General features: G+C 36.0%; 1 protein-coding gene across 2 annotated transcripts in view; it reads left to right on the plus strand.

The window, feature by feature from the left end:
* Hdx (highly divergent homeobox) overlaps positions 1–19,590 on the plus strand; it is a 146,945-nt gene that overhangs the window by 42,462 nt on the left and 84,893 nt on the right. For both annotated transcript variants that reach the window (XM_074062793.1, XM_074062792.1), the window contains exon 4: positions 15,525–15,578. In XM_074062793.1, the coding sequence (XP_073918894.1) occupies positions 15,525–15,578 (54 nt within the window). The remainder of the gene's footprint in view (positions 1–15,524; positions 15,579–19,590) is intronic.

A 19,590-nucleotide genomic window follows, 5' to 3' on the forward strand; every position in this document is an offset into this window, starting at 1 on the left:
CCCTTTCCCTATCCCTCCTGTCCATGATCTCTCCTTAGTGTGTGACCCATATCCAGTAATATTGCTGCATTTGTTTTAGGTCTATAATCTGCACATGAAGGAGAACATGTGATTTTTGGCCTTCTGAGCCTGACTAACTTCGCTTAAGATGATATTCTCCAATTTCATACATTTACTTGTGAATGACAAAATTTCATTCTTCTTTGTGGCTAAGTAAAATTCCATTGTGTACAAATACCACATTTTCTTAATCTATTCATTAGTAGTGGGGCATCTTGGCTGTTCCATAGCTTGGCTCTTGTGAATAATGCTGCAATAAACATGGATGTGCAGGTGCCTTTGTAGTAATCTGAGTCACATTCCTTCAGGTATATCCCTAGGAGTGGTATTGCTGGATCATATAGCAGATCTATGTTTAGTTTTTTAAGAAACATCCATATTGTTTTCCATAGTGGTTGTACTAGCTTACCTTCCCATGAGCAGTATATGGGGGCTCGTTTTTCCCTACATCCTCACCAATATTTGTTGTTGTGGTGTTTTTGATGGTAGCAATTCTAACAGAAGTGAGGTAGAATGAGCATTTTTTTTCATGTGCTTCTTGGCCACTTGGACTTTTTCCTTTGAAAAAGTTCTGTTTAGTTCAGTTACCCACTTCTTTATTGTTTTGATTTTTAAGGAGTTTGGTTTTTTTGAGCTCCCTGTATATTCTGGTTATCAGTCCCTTGTCTTATGTATAGCTAGAAAAGACTTTCTCCCATTCCCTGGGTGACCTCTTAAATTTAGAGACCATTTCTTTTGTTGTGCAAAAGCTTTTTAATTTCATGGAGTCCTATGTGTCAATCTTTTCTCTTAGTTGCTGAGCTGCTTGAGTTCTACTGAGGAAGTCTTTGCCTATACTTGTTGCTTCCAGTGTATTCCCTGCTCTTTCCTGTACTAACTTCAAGTTTTTTGGTCTGAAATTAAGGTCCTTAATCCACTTAGAGTTGATAGTAGTATAGGGTGACAGGCATGGATCTAGTTTCAGTTTTCTGCAGGCAAATAACCACTTTTCCCAGCAACATCTGTTGAAGAAGCTGTCTTTTCTCCATCATAAGTTTTGGCACCTTTGTCAAAAATTAGGTGGGCATAGCCTCATGGATTCATTTCCTGGTCCTCTATTCTGTTCCACTTATCTTCATATCTGCTTTTGTGCCAGTACCATGCTGTTTTTATTGCTATGACTCTGTACTTATTACTTTGGTGTCCAATCCTGGTATTGGCACTTGGTATTCTGGGTTTTGTGGGGGAGAGTGCTGCCCAATGTTGTCAGACAACTTGGGGTGGAGATGGCTAGAGGTTTTTTTTTTCCACTTTCCTTGGTCTTATGGGTTTTCCATTACAAGCAGGAACTCTGAAGTGGTCTTACCAGATGATTGGCTTGTGAGCAGTATTTGGTTCCTTGTCCACTGGGCAGGTTGCAATTGGGACTTGAGGTAAGTCACTGTCAGTTCATGCAAGGTGATCAGATCTGATGTTGTTTTCTCTACATGGCAGCTGCTTGCCCTACCGCTGCAACTGTAGCTGGTCAGCTCCTCCCCCAGCAAGGTAGGAAAATTCAGTTTTGAGTACCACCCTTATTCCCTTAAAACTAATTGAGCAATCCACCAGGGCCCCTCTTTGGGAGGTTGGTTTGTTGTCCATCCCCACACTCAGCCTTTGCTACTTTTCCTGACTTCATTCACTGAGAGTTCAGCTCCTTGCCCCACCCCTGTTCTCCAGGTCAGGTTCAGAGTTCCACCACCTCCCCCGCCCCCAATGGTGTTAGATTATAATTCATTGCTTATGCTTTTCAGTTGAAGGGGGTTCAATCTGCCCAGGGCTTGCGGTGGATTATGCCTCTGGGAGGTGGGTAGGGGAGTCACTTGTGGTGCGTGTTGTTTACCCATTGGGTCTGCAGGTTTATGCAGGCAGCTTTGAAACTTGCCAGTGGGGAGAAATGGCATGTCAATTTTCTCAAGGCAGACACTTCCTGGGACTGGGTTCAGCCTGGTGGGGCATAAGGAGGTTTTCCACGGATTAGGGGTCCATGATGTAATAGAGTTCAATTCTGTTTGATATTCTATCTTCTGCTTATTGAAAGCAGAAAAAAAAAAAGGAAAAAAAATGGAGAAACAGCTAGCGAGCTTTTTTTTCCAGGGCAGATATGCCTTGTTGGCTGTCCTGTGCTGGGTTTCCAGCTGTTAGGTGCAATTAAAGGCTATTTTGAGGGTCAGTCCTTGAATTTTTATGGACATAAAATTTTAAGCACATAAAGTGCTTGCGGTTATTATTTTGCCTAGAAGCAATCAGAATTACCCAAGTGTAACTCCCACATCTCAAGATGGTTTCTGGAGTTACAGAGCTCAGGAATTCTGATTCCCTACCCTAACTGCCATCTTGGATCTCCTCTCCTACTATCCTTGTATTGCTACTTATTTCTCCCTTCAGCTCTTTTAATATTTGCTTTATTTAGATGTTGCAATGTTGGAAACATACATATTTTACAATTTTTATAGCTCCTTGATGAAGTCACCTCTTTATCATTATATACCAAACTTCCTTATCTCTTATGACATTTTTACTGAAAGTCTGTTTTTTCTAATTTAAAATTAATGTACCAGCCTACATGGTATGAGTGCAACAAACAGTGCAGCTGTTTAATATCTTTTAACAGACTCTTTTTGCTCAACTAGGAGTTGTGTGCAAAGTAAAGACATGGAGCTGTGATTCATGGTAAGAACACTAGTCTCTAGGGACTGGATGTGTGGCTCAAGTGGTGGAACACTTGCTTTGCAAGCATGAGGCCTGAGTTTCTTTTTCCATTTTTATTTGCATATATTAGTTGTGCAATATTAGGGGTTGTGATATTTCTATATATGAATGAAATATAGTTTGATCAAGTTTATTCCTCTCTTACTTCTCCTCATTCCCCTTCTTCTCTTCTTAAAACAATTTCAATAGGTTTCATTGTTGTATTTTCATACATGTGTATAACTTACTTTTACCATGTTCACCTACCTACACCCTCTCCCTTCACCTTCCCCCTTCTGGCTGGTACTCATTCTCAGAAAGACCCTGTTTTACACTCCTGTCATACATTTTAAAGACTAGATTCCCCGTATGAGAGAGAAGAAGTGATATTTGTCACAGATGGCATCTTGATAAAAGCAATGATCTTTTGCTGTTCAGAGGTGTGATCTAGTACTATGTATGCTATAACCTACTTCATTCAATTATAAAAAACATTTAGAACTTAAAGCTAACATTTGAAATTTTATTTTCAAAAATTAGTCAAGAACTTCTATCATTTTTTCAAATGTTCATCTTTTTATATGAGCAGAGTTAGCCAATATTTTGAAATATTTTAGAGGGCATAGTTTGAATAGATTCAAATTTGTAATTGTATACACCTGGTTAGTTTGAATTAGAAGATAATCATTTCACACACTAATTTATGTTATATTATTTATACACTTGCATTATTTTTAACACACAGTATCTCAAGAATAAGAATGAAATCAAGTTTGTAATTTTATATTTGAGTACTTTTTACAATTTCATTGAAACATCTTGGAATTCTAGCTTCCTTGATATTAATTAATTAATCATGGTTTGCAAAATTAGCTAATGATATGATCTAGGAAAACAAGTAAATTCCAAATAGCATCTTGGTTGTCAATTGCAAGAACTTCTCAGGCTAATAAACTTTTCTAAACAGTATTTTCCTATCTCTTAATGGAAGATAGACTTGTATAGCAAAAATGTATTAATTACTTCTGCAAAGGTGGTATTACTGAAAGTGATTTATAATGATACTTGAATTTCTCAAAGCTTTACCCGAGACTTAATGGAGATAACAAATTTTGTATTCATCAAGACATTTTTTCTTCTTTGCTCTAGAACACACTGTTCTCAACCAGAAGCAATTTATTTTCCTCCCCCCGACTTCTTACCCCATGAAACAATCTCTTGGATATTGCAACTCTTGGCCTTTTCTTGAATTTCAGAAAGTCCTAGCTAGTGAATAGTGAAGGTCCAAATTCAATCACCACACATGTATTGGCTGTCTATCATGTGCCCAGCAGTCTTCTTTATGATGTACACCTCATAATTGAAAAACACCTAGAAGAATGATTGATAGGTTTTGATGCTCAGCTAATACCAAAACTACTGATGGGAAAACTTTAACATTGATTTATGAATTTCTTGCTGCTGAACTTTTCTGAGAGACCCATTTACTGGCCAATTATTTCAGTTAATCGAATTCCATTAATAAAATGCTAATAAATAGATTTTTAGCTTTCTGGTTCATATAAAATCCAATATGTTCCAAATTATAGCTCTAATAGAGCTATAAATTGATCCATTGTTTTTAAAATATGGTATCCAGCATAGGTGTGGAATTGTTTTTATGACAGAAATATTTTTTTAATCAAGTGAATGCCTTTTAATGTATAAACCCTGTCACTATTATTGCAAAATCATACATAGGGTCTAAAATTTATAACATGAAACATAGCAGAAGTTATTTTTTAAATCCCTTAAATCATCCATAAAAGTTAGCTATATGCAGCCATGTATAGTAATGAGTATGTATGATGTATAGTTAATATTCTGATATCAGTGTCTACTTGAAGTACAAGTATGATTTTCCTATTGCTGAAGGACAATTAAACTCACAAAGCTTAACTATGCATACAATGAGATTCTACTTTATATCTACATATGACTTTTACCTCTATAAGACACAGATTTCCTTGCATTTGCATTAAAATTTGTGATTTTTCCATTAGATTAACTAGATCTGCCACTTTGGGCTGCAGTTTCATGCTGGCCATAAAAAGACTTTTGCCATTATCTCCAAACTTCCTAGTTATTTTCTATCTTATGCATAAGCCATTCTTTGGAAATATATGTGCATCTCTCATCTCAATTCCTAACTCCTCTGCCCTAGTTTCAAGCCTGAATTACCTATTACCCAAACTATTATAAAAGTTTCCATACTTCCTCAATTCACTATACACACAGGCATGTTAAGCTTTCTACTATACAAAAATACAGTTCTGTGTAAATAAACACGCAGGCCTGACAACGCGGGGGCAGTGTCACCTTTCCCAGTGCTTGGAAAGGGGAAAGCTTGTAGCAGAGGCTCCCGCACAGGAGAACTCTGAGCAAACAAAGCCTGTGGGACCAGGTGAGTGCTAGCTCACCCCAGAGATCTGCATAAGTAATGCCGCCAGCTACAGGCTGAGAGCAGCAGGCAGGCAAGCCACAGTTGCAGATACCACTCTCAGAACTAACTCCAGATGCTTTTTTTTCTTTTTCTCCCTACCTTTGATGAGAGAACAACCTAATTACACCTGCAAGCCAAAAAACTTACTGAAACTGTATTGCATTTGAACTGGGGACACTTGGTGGGGTTTTATTTGTGTGTGTGTGTGTGTGTGTGTGTGTGTGTGAGTGTGTAGTTTTGTTCTACTTTATGCATCCCCTTTGATGAGACAACTACAGAACAACATCTGAGGCACAAACTCCAGGACTGGAGATTGAGACGGACAGCCAAATTATTAAGTCTGAAACTGCATTGCATATAAACTTGGAAGTTTTTTGGTTGTTTTTTTTTTTAATTTTCTATTTTCCATTATATTTTAATTCATTTTTATATATAGATATTACTTTCATTTACTTATTTTTTATTTTTTTATCTTTGATTTTCAATCCTCTCTCTGTCTCTCTAATGTCTGTTCAGCTTACTGTCTATTAGTACACTAACACTCCCTGTTTATACCTTTGAAACTCTCTTGTCTGATACCTTGTTCTGCTTTCTCCCTCTTGTCTGTATATTTGTTTTCCCCTTTTCTTTAACTTCTTGCTTTCCATCTCAGCTCACTCTTCCATTCTAAATATTACTATTGTTATTATTATAAGCTAGAAAATACTTAATTACACACAGTACAGGGACAGTAACAACACCAAGGACAATGATGGGAAGACAGAAAAAACAGGGAAACCAGTTTCCCCACAGCAAAAAATTAGTACAGGAACCAGAGGGGAATGAAGAGAACAGAAACTCAGATCCAGACTCCAACAAAATGAAGACAAACTATGCCAAAGGACCCAATGAAGCCCACAAGAATAATTTAAAAGAAGACATACTAAAAGTACTCAATGAGAATTTTCTAGAGATGATACTGGATAGGGTCAACCAAAATGTACAGGAGACACTCAAGAAATTCCAAGACAATAAAAATAGAGAATTTGAAAAAGCAAAAGAAGGAATAAAGGAAACCATAGAAGCACTGTATAAGCACCAAAGTGAAAGAGAGAACACAATGAATAAATGGATAAATGAACTCAGGACAAAAATAGACAACAATAAAGAAGAAAACTGCCAGGATATGGAAAACCTCAGAAAAAAGAACGAAACAGAACTGCAAAACAAAACTGAAGGCCAATCCAGCAGAATAGAACAAACAGAAGACAGAATCTCAGAACTTGAAGATTAAATGGTAATTAAAGGAAAAACTGAAGAACTATTAATTAAACAACTCAAGACCTGTGAAAAGAAAATGCAAGAACTCACTGACTCCATCAAAAGACCAAACTTGAGAATCATGGGCATCGAAGAAGGAGAAGAGGTGCAAGCGAAGGGAATGCGTAATATATTCAACAAAATAATAACGGAAAATTTCCCAAATCTAGAGAAAGATATTCCCATACAAATGCAAGAGGCCTCCAGGACACCAAACACACCAGATCAAAATAGAACTACCCCACGACATATCATCATTAAAACAACAAGTTCAGAAACTAAGGAAAGAATATTGAAGGCTGTAAGAGAGAAAAAACAAGTAACATACAAAGGTAAACCCATCAAAATCACAGCAGACTTCTCAACAGAAACATTAAAAGCAAGAAGAGCGTGGGGTGAGATCTTCCGGGCACTGAATGAAAATAACTTCAACCCCAGGATACTCTACCCAGCAAAGCTATCATTCAAAATAGATGGAGCAATAAAAGTCTTCCATGATAAGCAGAAACTAAAACAATATGTGACCACAAAGCCACCATTACAAAAGATTCTGCAAGGGATCCTGCACACAGAAAGTGACACCCAACTTAACCATGAAAAGGCAGGCAGCACCAAACCACAGGATAAGAAAAAGCAAGACAGTAGAGAGTAACATCAAGTTAGGCACACACAATCAAACCTTCAAACAACTAAGATAACTAAATGGCAGGAATCACCACATACCTATCAGTACTAACGCTTAATGTTAATGGACTTAATTCACCCATCAAAAGACACCATTTGACAAAATGGATTAAAAAAGAAGATCCAACAATTTGTTGCTTACAGGAGACTCATCTCACTGACATAAATAAGCATATGCTTAGGATGAAAGGCTGGAAGAAGATTTACCAAGCCAATGGCCCCCGAAAACAAGCAGGAGTAGCAATACTTATCTCTGACAAAGTAGACTTCAAACCTACATTGATCAAACGAGATAAAGAAGGACATTCCATACTAATAAAAGGGGAAATAGACCAAAAGGAAATAATAATCATCAATCTGTATGCACCCAATGTCAACGCACCCAATTTCATCAAACATACCCTGAAAGACCTAAAAGCATATATAAATGCCAACAGAGTGGTTGTGGGAGACTTTAACACTCCATTATCATCAATAGATAGGTCATCCAAACAAAAACTCAATAAAGAAATCCAAGATCTAAAATATGCAGTAGATCAAATGGACCTAGTAGATGTCTACAGAACATTTCATCCAACCTCTACACAATATACATTCTTCTCAGCAGCCCATGGAACCTTCTCCAAAATAGATCATATCCTAGGGCACAAAGCAAGCCTCAGCAAATTTAAGAAAATAGAAATAATACCGTGCATACTATCTGACCACAATGCAGTAAAAGTAGAACTCAACAACAAAAGTAAAGACAAAAAACATGCAAACAGCTGGAAACTAAATAACTCATTACTTAATGAAGAGTGGATCATCGATGCAATAAAAGAGGAAATTAAAAAGTTCCTGGAAGTCAATGAAAATGAAGACACAACCTACCGGAACCTATGGGACACAGCAAAGGCAGTCTTGAGAGGAAAGTTTATAGCCATGAGTGCATATATTAAAAAGATTGAAAGATCCCAAATCAATGACCTAATGATACATCTCAAACTCCTAGAAAAACAAGAACAAGCAAATCCCAAAACAAATAGAAGGAGAGAAATAATAAAAATAAGAGCTGAAATCAACGAAATAGAAACCAAAAAAACCATACAAAGAATTAATGAAACAAAAAGTTGGTTCTTTGAAAAAATAAACAAGATCGATAGACCCCTGGCAAACCTGACTAAAATGAGGAGAGAAAAAACCCAAATTAGTAGAATTAGGAATGCAAAAGGGGAGATAACAACAAACAGCATGGAAGTCCAGGAAATCATCAGAGACTACTTTGAGAACCTATATTCAAATAAATTTGAAAATCTAAAAGAAATGGACAGATTTCTAGATACATATGATCATCCAAAACTGAACCAAGAGGAAATTAATCACCTGAATAGACCTATAACACAAAATGAAATTGAAGCAGCAATCAAGAGTCTCCCCAAAAAGAAAAGTCCAGGACCTGATGGATTCTCTGCTGAATTCTATCAGACCTTTAAAGAAGAACTGATACCAACCCTCCTTAAACTGTTCCACGAAATAGAAAGGGAAGGAAAACTGCCAAACACATTTTATGAAGCGAGTATTACACTTATCCCAAAACCAGGCAAAGACACATCCAAAAAGGAGAACTATAGGCCAATCTCCTTAATGAACATTGTTGCAAAAATCCTCAATAAAATAATGGCAAACCGAAGTCAGCAACACATCAAAAAGATTATTCACCACGACCAAGTAGGCTTCATCCCAGGGATGCAGGGGTGGTTCAACATATGAAAATCAATAAACGTAATAAACCACATTAACAGAAGCAAAGACAAAAACCACTTGATCATCTCAATAGATGCAGAAAAAGCCTTTGATAAGATCCAACATCATTTCATGATAAAAGCTCTAAGAAAACTAGGAATAGAAGGAAAGTTCCTCAACATTATAAAAGCTATATATGACAAACCTACAGCCAGCATTATACTTAATGGAGAAAAATTAAAACCATTCCCTCTAAAATCAGGAACCAGACAAGGATGCCCACTATCTCCACTCCTATTCAACATAGTACTGGAATTCCTAGCCAGAGCAATTAGGCAAGAAGAAGGAATAAATGGAATACAAATAGGTAAAGAAACTGTCAAAATATCCCTGTTTGCAGACAACATGATCCTATACTTTAAAGACCCAAAAAACTCTACTCAGAAGCTTCTAGACATCATCAATAGCTATAGCAAGGTAGCAGGATATAAAATCAACATAGAAAAATCATTAGCATTTCTATACACTAACAATGAGCAAACGGAAAAAGAATGTATGAAAACAATTCCATTTACAATAGCCTCAAACAAAATCAAATACCTAGGTGTAAACCTAACAAAAGATGTGAAAGACCTCTACAAGGAAAACTATACACTTCTGAAGAAAGAGATTGAGGAAGACTATAGAAAGTGGAGAGATCTCCCATGCTCATGGATTGGTAGAATCAACATAGTAAAAATGTTGATACTCCCCAAAGTAATCTACATGTTTAATGCAATTCCCATCAAAATTCCAATGACATTCATTAAAGAGATTGAAAAATCTACTGTGAAATTTATATGGAAACACAAGAGGCCACGAATAGGCAAGGCAATACTCAGTCAAAAGAACAATGCAGGAGGTATCACAATACCTGACTTCAAACTATATTACAAAGCAATAATGATAAAAACAGCATGGTACTGGCACAAAAACAGACATGAAGACCAGTGGAACAGAATAGAGGATCCAGATATGAAGCCACACAACTATAAGCAAGTTATCTTTGACAAAGGAGCTAAAAATATACGATGGAGAAAAAGCAGCCTCTTCAACAAAAACTGCTGGGAAAACTGGTTAGCAGTCTGCAAAAAACTGAAACTAGATCCATGTATATCACCCTATACCAAGATTAACTCAAAATGGATCAAGGATCTTAATATCAGATCCCAAACTCTTAAGTTGATACAAGAAAGAGTAGGAAATACTCTGGAGTTTGTAGGTATAGGTAAGAACTTTCTCAATGAAACCCCAGCAGCATAGCAACTAAGAGATAGCATAGATAAATGGGACCTCATAAAACTAAAAAGCTTCTGTTCATCAAAAGAAATGGTCTCTAAACTGAAGAGAACACCCACAGAGTGGGAGAAAATATTTGCCAACTATACATCAGACAAAGGACTGATAACCAGAATATACAGGGAACTTAAAAAATTAAATTCTCCCAAAACTAATGAACCAATAAAGAAATGGGCACGTGAACTAAACAGATCTTTCTCAAAAGAAGAAATTCAAATGGCCAGACAACACATGAAAAAATGCTCACCATCACTAGCAATAAAGGAAATGCAAATTAAAACCACACTAAGATTCCACCTCACCCCTGTTAGAATAGCCATCATCAGCAACACCACCAACAACAGGTGTTGGCGAGGATGTGGGGAAAAAGGAACCCTCTTACACTGTTGGTGGGAATGTAGACTAGTACAACCACTCTGGAAAAAAATTTGGAGGCTACTTAAAAAGCTGGACATCGATCTACCATTTGATCCAGCAATACCACTCTTGGGGATATACCCAAAAGACTGTTACTCAAGAGGCACCTGCACATCCATGTTTATTGCGGCACTATTCACAATAGCCAAGTTATGGAAACAGCCAAGATGCCCCAGCACTGACGAATGGATTAAGAAAATGTGGTATCTATACACAATGGAATTTTATGCAGCCATGAAGAAGAACGAAATGTTATCATTCGCTGGTAAATGGATGGAATTGGAGAACACCATTCTGAGTGAGATTAGCCTGGCTCAAAAAACCAAAAATCGTTTGTTCTCCCTCATATGTGGACATTAGATCAAGGGCAAACACAACAAGGGGATTGGACTATGAGCACATGATAAAAGCGAGAGCACACAAGGGAGGGGTGAGGATAGGTAAGACACCTAAAAAACTAGCTAGCATTTGTGGCCCTTAATGCAGAGAAACTAAAGCAGATACCTTAAAGCAACTGAGGCCAATAGGAAAAGGGGACCAGGTACTAGAGAAAAGGTTAGATCAAAAAGAATTAACCTAGAAGTTAACACCCACGCACAGGTAATCAATGTGAGTCAATGCCCTGTATAGCTATCCTTATCTCAACCAGCAAAAACCCTTGTTCCTTCCTATTATTGCTTATACTCTCTCTACAACAAAATTAGAAATAAGGGCAAAATAGTTTCTGCTGGGTATTGAGGGGGGGAGAGGGAGGGGGCAGAGTGGGTGGTAAGGGAGGGGGTGGGGGCAGGGGGGAGAAATGAACCAAGCCTTGTATGCACATATGAATAATAAAAGAAAAATTAAAAAAAAAAAACAAAAATACAGTTCTGAACATACAGCACTTCTGCTTGAGAACTTTCAATGGCTCCTCATTTTCTACAGAATTCGATATAAGTGTATCTGGAATTTATGGCCTCTGCAAAGTAACCCCAAACTCTTTACAGTGCTAGTTGAACTGATAATCCTCAAACACATCCTATCCTTTTATTCCAATGTGCTCATGGTTTTCTTTTTCCATGGTGTGTCTCTTTTTGATTTCTGTTCATCAAAATTCTACTCATCTTTTAAGGTTTAGCTGAGATATTAATTCAGAAGTGGGTGTAATTTTGCCTTATTTTGAACTTTTATTGCACTTCATTTATTGTACATCCATTATGACACTTACCATTATTTTCTTTGTATTAAAGTCATTCATTTTCTTGTCTATCTCTTCCTCTCAAATCATAGTTCTTGCCCTCCAGGAAATTATGCTTTACCTATCTTTTTATTTCCTGCAGAACCTAAAATGGTACCTCATGTAGAAGAGATACCTGATAGACATTTGAACAGAATTCAAATTAGTTACCTTGGAAAGTTATATATACTTATGTTAATGTTCAATTTGCCAAAAAGTTCTTGAAATTCTTTTATAAAACTGTGGAATTCTTTGAAATGCTTTCTGTGGTGACAGATGATCATCATTTGAGGAAAATTTGATTTTGGAAAATAGAATTCATTCTGAGTCATGTTTGGTGAATACTATGTATGTGTAATCTGGCTGCAAATTTTTGATTAAAATAAAAGGTGAGTGAGGTAATGTTACTGAATCTGTGGATGAAGCATGAACTGATGATTCCAAAATTTCCCCAAGTCATCTAAAAAATGGCAACATCATTGTAGAGTTTATAATGTCCTAAATTTTCTACTTTGAAATATACAGCACTCCTTTAAATATTTAAGTTCTAAAATATTTGTTAAATCAGCCTTGTTTCCTTATAGATAAGTTTGCAGTTTTCTAAACTAGTCTGTTTAAAGTGTGTTTAAAATTGAAAATCATTTTAATGAGAAGTTTATTGCTCTTCTCATTTGAGTACCATATTTTATATGTTTCAATAAGGGAGAAGTCTGTTTTCAATATTGCACCAAATAAAAGTTCCCAAAGTTGGAGAAGCATTTATCTGTGCTCTGATTTAAAAATTAGAGATCACCACATTAAGCAAAATAACCCAGACCAAGATGCAGAATCTACTCTTCAAAAATGGATGACAGTAATGTAAAAGTGGTACTATTTGGAGTTCAGTACCAGCAGGAAGGTGGGGGAAGTATATAGTCAAAATATTCTGTATACATGCATGAAAATAGAAAAATAAAGTCTGTTGAATGTGTTCCTAGAAGGGGGTAGGGAAGATAGATGCGATGGGTTTGATCAGTGTACATTGTATATATATATCACCATGAAACTCCTTTGTGCAACAAATATATGCTAATCAAAATGAGAAAAAAGCCTACAGATGCAGCTACTCTGCCTAGCAGTTCCTGAGTTGTGCCAGGAAGTGAAGAATACATTTGAAGTAAAACAGTAAAAGTTAGTAGAATACAGATAGCATTTGAATGTCATGTAACCTTTCGGTAGTTACTGGATTGAGGTTCTGTTTTGTTTTATATGCAATTCCTTTGTTTTAACATATTTTCTCTAGAAGTTCTGTGTAGCCAGTTTCAAAACATCCTCACTAATGAATGGGATTATGTGAACAGACTATCCAAAACAGTTGGATACCTATAGTTTTATAGAAGTTATCATGTGATTATTTTAGCATATTTAACTTCTTCATTGAAGTTCACAATGATTTCACTTTGCAAACTCAAGTATGATTTGATGGGATGAAAATAAAGGAAACATTTTAGAAAATTTTTTTTCAGAAGAAACCTCTTTATTATTCTCATTTCATCATTTAAAAAAAGAAATTATTCACACATTGTCATGACTCTGTTAACATTTAGCCAATCGCCATTCTACTGTAGTGGGATTTTACAGTAAGTAAAAATATTTTTTACTAATCCTTAAAAGTATTATTTGCAGTTTATGTTATTTTAGCCTACACCTTTATATTGGTATATTTGGAGTTCAAAGTAAAATGGTAGACCTATTGCCAGGGACAGTAATAATTTACCTGGGGTTTGAATAATTGAGGTTACTGAATTCTTTACATTGACTGATTATCATTCCTTCCTTGCCAGTAGACATGTTACTATATAGGTGATCACTGAATACAAGTTACCAAAAGCATTAAATGTTTGATGGAATACCACATAACTACCATCATCACCATCATCATCTATTAAGGCTGATTTTACTTGTCAGTCTCTCAGGAGAAATATATTTGAGAGGGAAAAAGAGGGCAAGTAAAGAATATAGACTACTACCCAATCTTTGTGTAGCCCGTGAAAAAGTACAGTTAAGTCCAAGCTTTTGCAAGCCACAGTTCACAGTACCACTTTGGTTTTTGTAAAAACTCCCCAGAATTCCACTGGAGTAACACCTGTATCCTTGCATGGCAATGCTGAGGTAATCAGGTAGCGCTGCTATTTGCCTTTATAGATTTTATTTTAAAAGGGCCAATCATGCTACTAAATAGGATTCTTTAGAAGCATTGTTTCAATTTTGGGTGTAAGTGCATGGGTAGATAAGACAGTATTTAAATGAAGGCATCCTTAGCTATCATAATGCTCTGCTCCATTTGTAAAGGCTGAATTTTTTTTTTTGGAAATTAGAAAGTACTTGCATAAATATGAAATAATTGTGTACTATGCAAGATATACCTGTTCATGGTTACAACATTGCAGAACTTCATTATCAACACTAAACACTGGAATGTAACTCAGAAAGAACATATTTTATTGGACACATTCCTGTCTAGAGAGTTTTGATGTACAGATGCTAATGCTTAAAGGTTCACATTTTCTCTTTTGCAATCAAACATTATACAAAATAATCTTCCTTTAAACTAGTGATCTATTAAAATCTACAATTTACCATTTTGTAATGAAGGATGGAGGACATAGTGAATGGACTTGAAATGTGCCAGAGTTTAGAGAAAGAGTGTTTTCAGTCATTTGCACTGGATGTTATGATTTTCATTAAGAAAGCACCTGTAGCAATAATTATATTAATTTAGTCAAGTGCTGAGTTTTCAAAGTAATTAGAAGTAATGTGTTTAAGTAGTTTATAGTATATACCTTTCATTTTAGAGTCATCTATTGTTTTGTGGTGATACCCTAGTTAAAAAGTTCTATAGTTCTTGCAATCACTTTGCTTATTCCACAGAGCACTAAATCTTTTTTTTTTTGTAGTACTAGGGGTTTGAAGTCAGGGTTTTGCCCTTGATAGGTAGCTGCTTTACTGCTTTGGCCATGCTTCCAGCCTTTTTTTCCTCTGGTTGTTTTGAGATAGGGTCTCACTTTTTGCCCAGGCTATCCTGAACTGCAATTATCATATTTTATGCTCCCCACTGTAGCTGGGATGATAAGTGTGCACCACTATGCCCATGTAGCTTGGGTGCACTACTGCACCCAGGTATTGGTTGAGATGGAGTCTTATGAACTTTTTGTCCACATTGGCCTCGAATCGTGATCTTCCTGATTTCAGCCTCTAACCTAGTTAGAATTACAGGCATGAACCACTAGCACCCACCTGTAAATTCTTATTTTGATAATTCTATTTTCCATAGATTTCCAATCCCCTAACAGGGCCCCAGCAATTTTAAAGTCTCACAATGGTCTAGGAACTTTCCTTAAATTTCCATGGGAATTTTATTACATTTCTAATTTTTTTTCCACAAAAGAAGGCCCTTTAAATCTGCTGACTTCAATAAGGAAAAAATGCTATCTATTTGGTAAATATATACTAAATGCAGACCTATCTTGACATCATATATGAATTCTTTGGTGTTGATCAACATTCCAAGTGGTGTGAGTATATACCTTACTGAGATTCCATTTGTTGTTTTCACAGATTTCAGGAAACCTTACTGTGCCTTGGATTACAGGGTGTTCTAGAAAAAGAGCAGTAAGTAATCTTTCATTTAAAGCAAAAAGTGGGTTTCCTCATGTTGTTAGTAAAAATGCCATTGAAAACATTATCATAATTTTTATAAAGCTGGCAAAACTTAACACTGATAAGACTGAATTGTTTCAAAAAAGATATTTTGAGATCATAACATTTATGTATATCACAAAGTTAATCTCAAATAATATGTAGTAATCAACACACTGAACAATCTGTGGGAAATTTTTTCTGCTTTAAAAAAACATTCAAAGCTAATTCATAAAATTTCCTACAATTGATATAGAACTTCTGAATTAATATTAAATAACTAACCTTACAATTTAAAGTATAATTTGGTATTTAAAAGTATTAAGTAATGTTTAAGAATTCTTGTTTTGTTGTTGTTCCCTAGCTTTCTACTGAAACTGTTATGATTTTTATATTATTTTATTTTATGTTAATATAACATAACTTTAGTAAAATTGTGTCTTCTCAAAGAATCTAATTTAGTTGGTCTCTATAGGACCCAAAATTCTGCATCTGAACAAGTATCCCCAGATATTTTGATGTAACTGTGTATTGATTGGAAACTATTTAAGTGTTTTAGTAATAAAGGAGTCTTTTAGAAAGGTAACTCAGGTTATCAATTGGGTTTAGGGATAAATAAATTTGGAACTGAGACTTCAGTACTTGATAGGATTTTCTAGATTCCTTTCTCCCTTCTATTTCCAACAAAGAACTCTGAAAGTTAGAAGGAAGAAGGTGAGTGGTTAGGAACTCCAGGACTTTAGAGTGACCATTGGGTATTTAGTCCCTTACTGAACATAAGAAAGCTAACCATGCTAGGCAACTCATGAGTCTCAAACTAGCAACAGAATAAAGCTTGAATAGACTTATCCTTCTCCTAGATGAGCAGGAGTCTCAGAAAAAGCATGGAGCAAGCCTGATAACGTAGGCAAAGAAGATCAATTAAAGTCCCCACTGACATTCAGCAGCCAGAGAAAGTATTCAGCTTCAGTGGTGGGACTGATCTTCCCCTCTGTCATCTTGGTACACCAGGCTGCAATGTCAAAGGGGATGTTAAAACAAAAAGCCTCTTTTAAAAAAAAATTTATTCATTTATTCACATGTGCATACATTGTGTTTGGGCCATTTCTCCCCCCGGCCCCTCTCCCAAGCCCCCTCCTTCTCCCCCCACCCCCCTTCGCTTCCAGGCAGAACCTGTTCTGCCCTTATCTCTAATTTTGTTGAAGAGAAGACATAAGCAATAATAAGAAAGATAAAGCATTTTTGCTAGTTGAGATAAGGATAGCTATACAGAGAGATTCTTAGCATTGCTTCCATGTATAAATGTGTTACAACCCAAGTTGATTCATCTCAAACTGACCTTTTCACAAGTTCCTGATCCCCTTCTCATATTGACCTCTGTCACTTTAAGGTTTCTGTGTTAGTTCCTCTGCAGTGGGGCCATCAAACACTTTCGTGTTTTGGGTTTCCTCCCTATCCCCATACCTCCCGTATGTGCTCTCCCCTTAGCATGAGACCCAAGTCCAACAACATTGCTGTATTTTCCCTAGATCTAAAGTCTGCATATGAGGGAGAATATATAATTTTCAGCATTCTGAGCCTGGCTAACCTCACTCAGAATGATTTTCTCCAGTTCCATCCGTTTACTTGAGAATAATAAGATTTCATTCTTCTTCAAGGCTGAGTAAAACTCCATTGTGTATAAGTACCACATTTTCTTAATCCATTCATCTGTAGTGGGGCTGTTTCCATAACTTGGCTATTGTGAATAGTGCTGCAATAAACATGGGTATGCAGATGCCTCTGGAATAAACTGTGTCGCATTCCTTTGGGTATATCCACAGGAATGGGATTGCAGGATCATATGGCAGATCTATATTTACATTTTTAAGAAGCCTCCATATTTTTTTTCCAGAGTAGTTGCACTAGCTTGCATTCCCACCAGCAGTGTAAGAGGGTTCCTTTTTCCCTGCATCCTCGCCAACACCTGTTGTTGGTGGTGTTTTTGATGATGGCTATTCTAACAGGGGTGAGGTGTAATCTTAGTGTGGTTTTAATTTGCATTTCCTTTATGGCTAGAGATGGTGAGCATTTTTTCATTTGTTACAAAAAGCCTCTTTGTCCCCATAATCCAGATCATTTTTCCTCCACCTAGAGAAACAGGTAGGTGATCAGCAACAGCAAGAGAGATCAAGGCACAACAGATATACAGTTCAAGAAGTGTCCTATTCCAGGAACTAGAGAAAAGGTTAGATCAAAAAGAATTAACCTAGAAGGTAGCACCCATGCACAGGAAATCAATGTGAGTCAATGCCCTGTATTGCTATCCTTATCTCAACCAGCAAAACCCCTTGTTCCTTCCTATTATTGCTTATACTCTCTCTACAACAAAATTAGAGATAAGGGCAAAATAGTTTCTGCTGGGTATTGAGGGGGGGGAGCGGGAGGGGGTGGAGTGGGTGGTAAGGGAGGGGGTGGGGGCAGGGGGGGGAAATGAACCAAGCCTTGTATGCACATATGAATAATAAAAGAAAAAAATAAATAAAATGCTTTAGACAGAAAAAAAAAAAGAAGTGTCCTATTCATCCTTAAAGAATAGTATGAATCCATTTTCCCATCTAAAGACAATGGTTTGCTAGTGGCATAAATAGGAGGGATATTTTTCCAAGTTTCTGGGCTAGATAAGGTTCTTCCTCCCTTCAGGTCATACTAACAAGATTAGTGGAAGATCCAGGGACATCACATAAATACAGTATGTGAAAATAACACCATAGAAGGTCTGAAAATTAAAGCATCATTGAAAGCATAAGCCATAAAAGTATTCAGCACCTAGGTGCTAAATATAACTGGATGACTACCTGTTAAGATCAAAAGATTAAATAAGACCGAAAGTCTCAGTAATGCAAAAAGTGCCTAGAAAACAATTAAAAATTTCCCATCTACAGAGAAACAAGAAAGCCATAATATGAATGATAAAAGATAATCAACAGACATAAACACTGAGGTGAGTCAGATAATAGAATTATCTAACAAACACTTTAGAACATCAATTATAAAAATGTTTCAACAGCAGTTACAAATTTTCTTAAAACAATTATAAACCAGAAAATCTCAGGAAAGCAGTAGGAGTTACCAAAGAGAAGGAAATCATAGAACTGAAAAACACAACTAAAATTAAAAGAATACTAGATGGCTCAATATTAGAATGGAAAGAATACAGAATCAATGAACGTGAGGACAAATTAGTAGAATTTTAAGAAATAGAACAACAGAGAGAAAGTAGACTGGAAAATAGTGAACCAAATTTATATTGTATGTTGATTATACCTTGATAAAGCTTTAAAAAACTAATACATATTTCAGCTATTGGAAAACCTGGGTACTTGGATACACACACACACACACACACACACACACACACGGTACTGGAGTTTGAACTCAGTGCTTCAAATTTCATAGGCAAGCTTTCTACAGCTTGAGCCAAGCCTACAGTCTGAATGAATATAAATTTTTAACTCTAAGTCTTAAGACATATAAATACAGTTACAATGCCTATAATAAAAATTTAACCTTTGAAATGACATATGTTGTAAGTGTGAAATACACATTGGATTTCAAAGACTTAGAATGCTAAACAAAGAATATGTAAAATATCTCATTGCTATTTTTTATAAATTGAGGTAAGACCACATAAGATGAGATCTTCTACCTTAAAAACTTAAATGCCGAATACAAAATTGCTAACAATAGGTGCAGTGTTGTTTGGCACATTTTTAGAACATACTATTTTTTTCAGTTATTTCTAATATTTCTATTTGAAATGAAAATTGTTATATACACATTGACGTGATTGGTACATCCAAGAAAATTAACATATCCATCTCCTCACATAGTTACCATTTCATTCTTTTCTTTTTTTGCAGTGCTAGGGCCTTGCATATGACTCAGAAATATCCCCAGCTTACCATTTCTTTTTGTGGTAAGAGCACCTATAACCTATTCTCTT

This window comes from Castor canadensis, chromosome X (genome assembly GCF_047511655.1).
Source record: "Castor canadensis chromosome X, mCasCan1.hap1v2, whole genome shotgun sequence".
Classification (NCBI taxonomy): domain Eukaryota; kingdom Metazoa; phylum Chordata; class Mammalia; order Rodentia; family Castoridae; genus Castor; species Castor canadensis.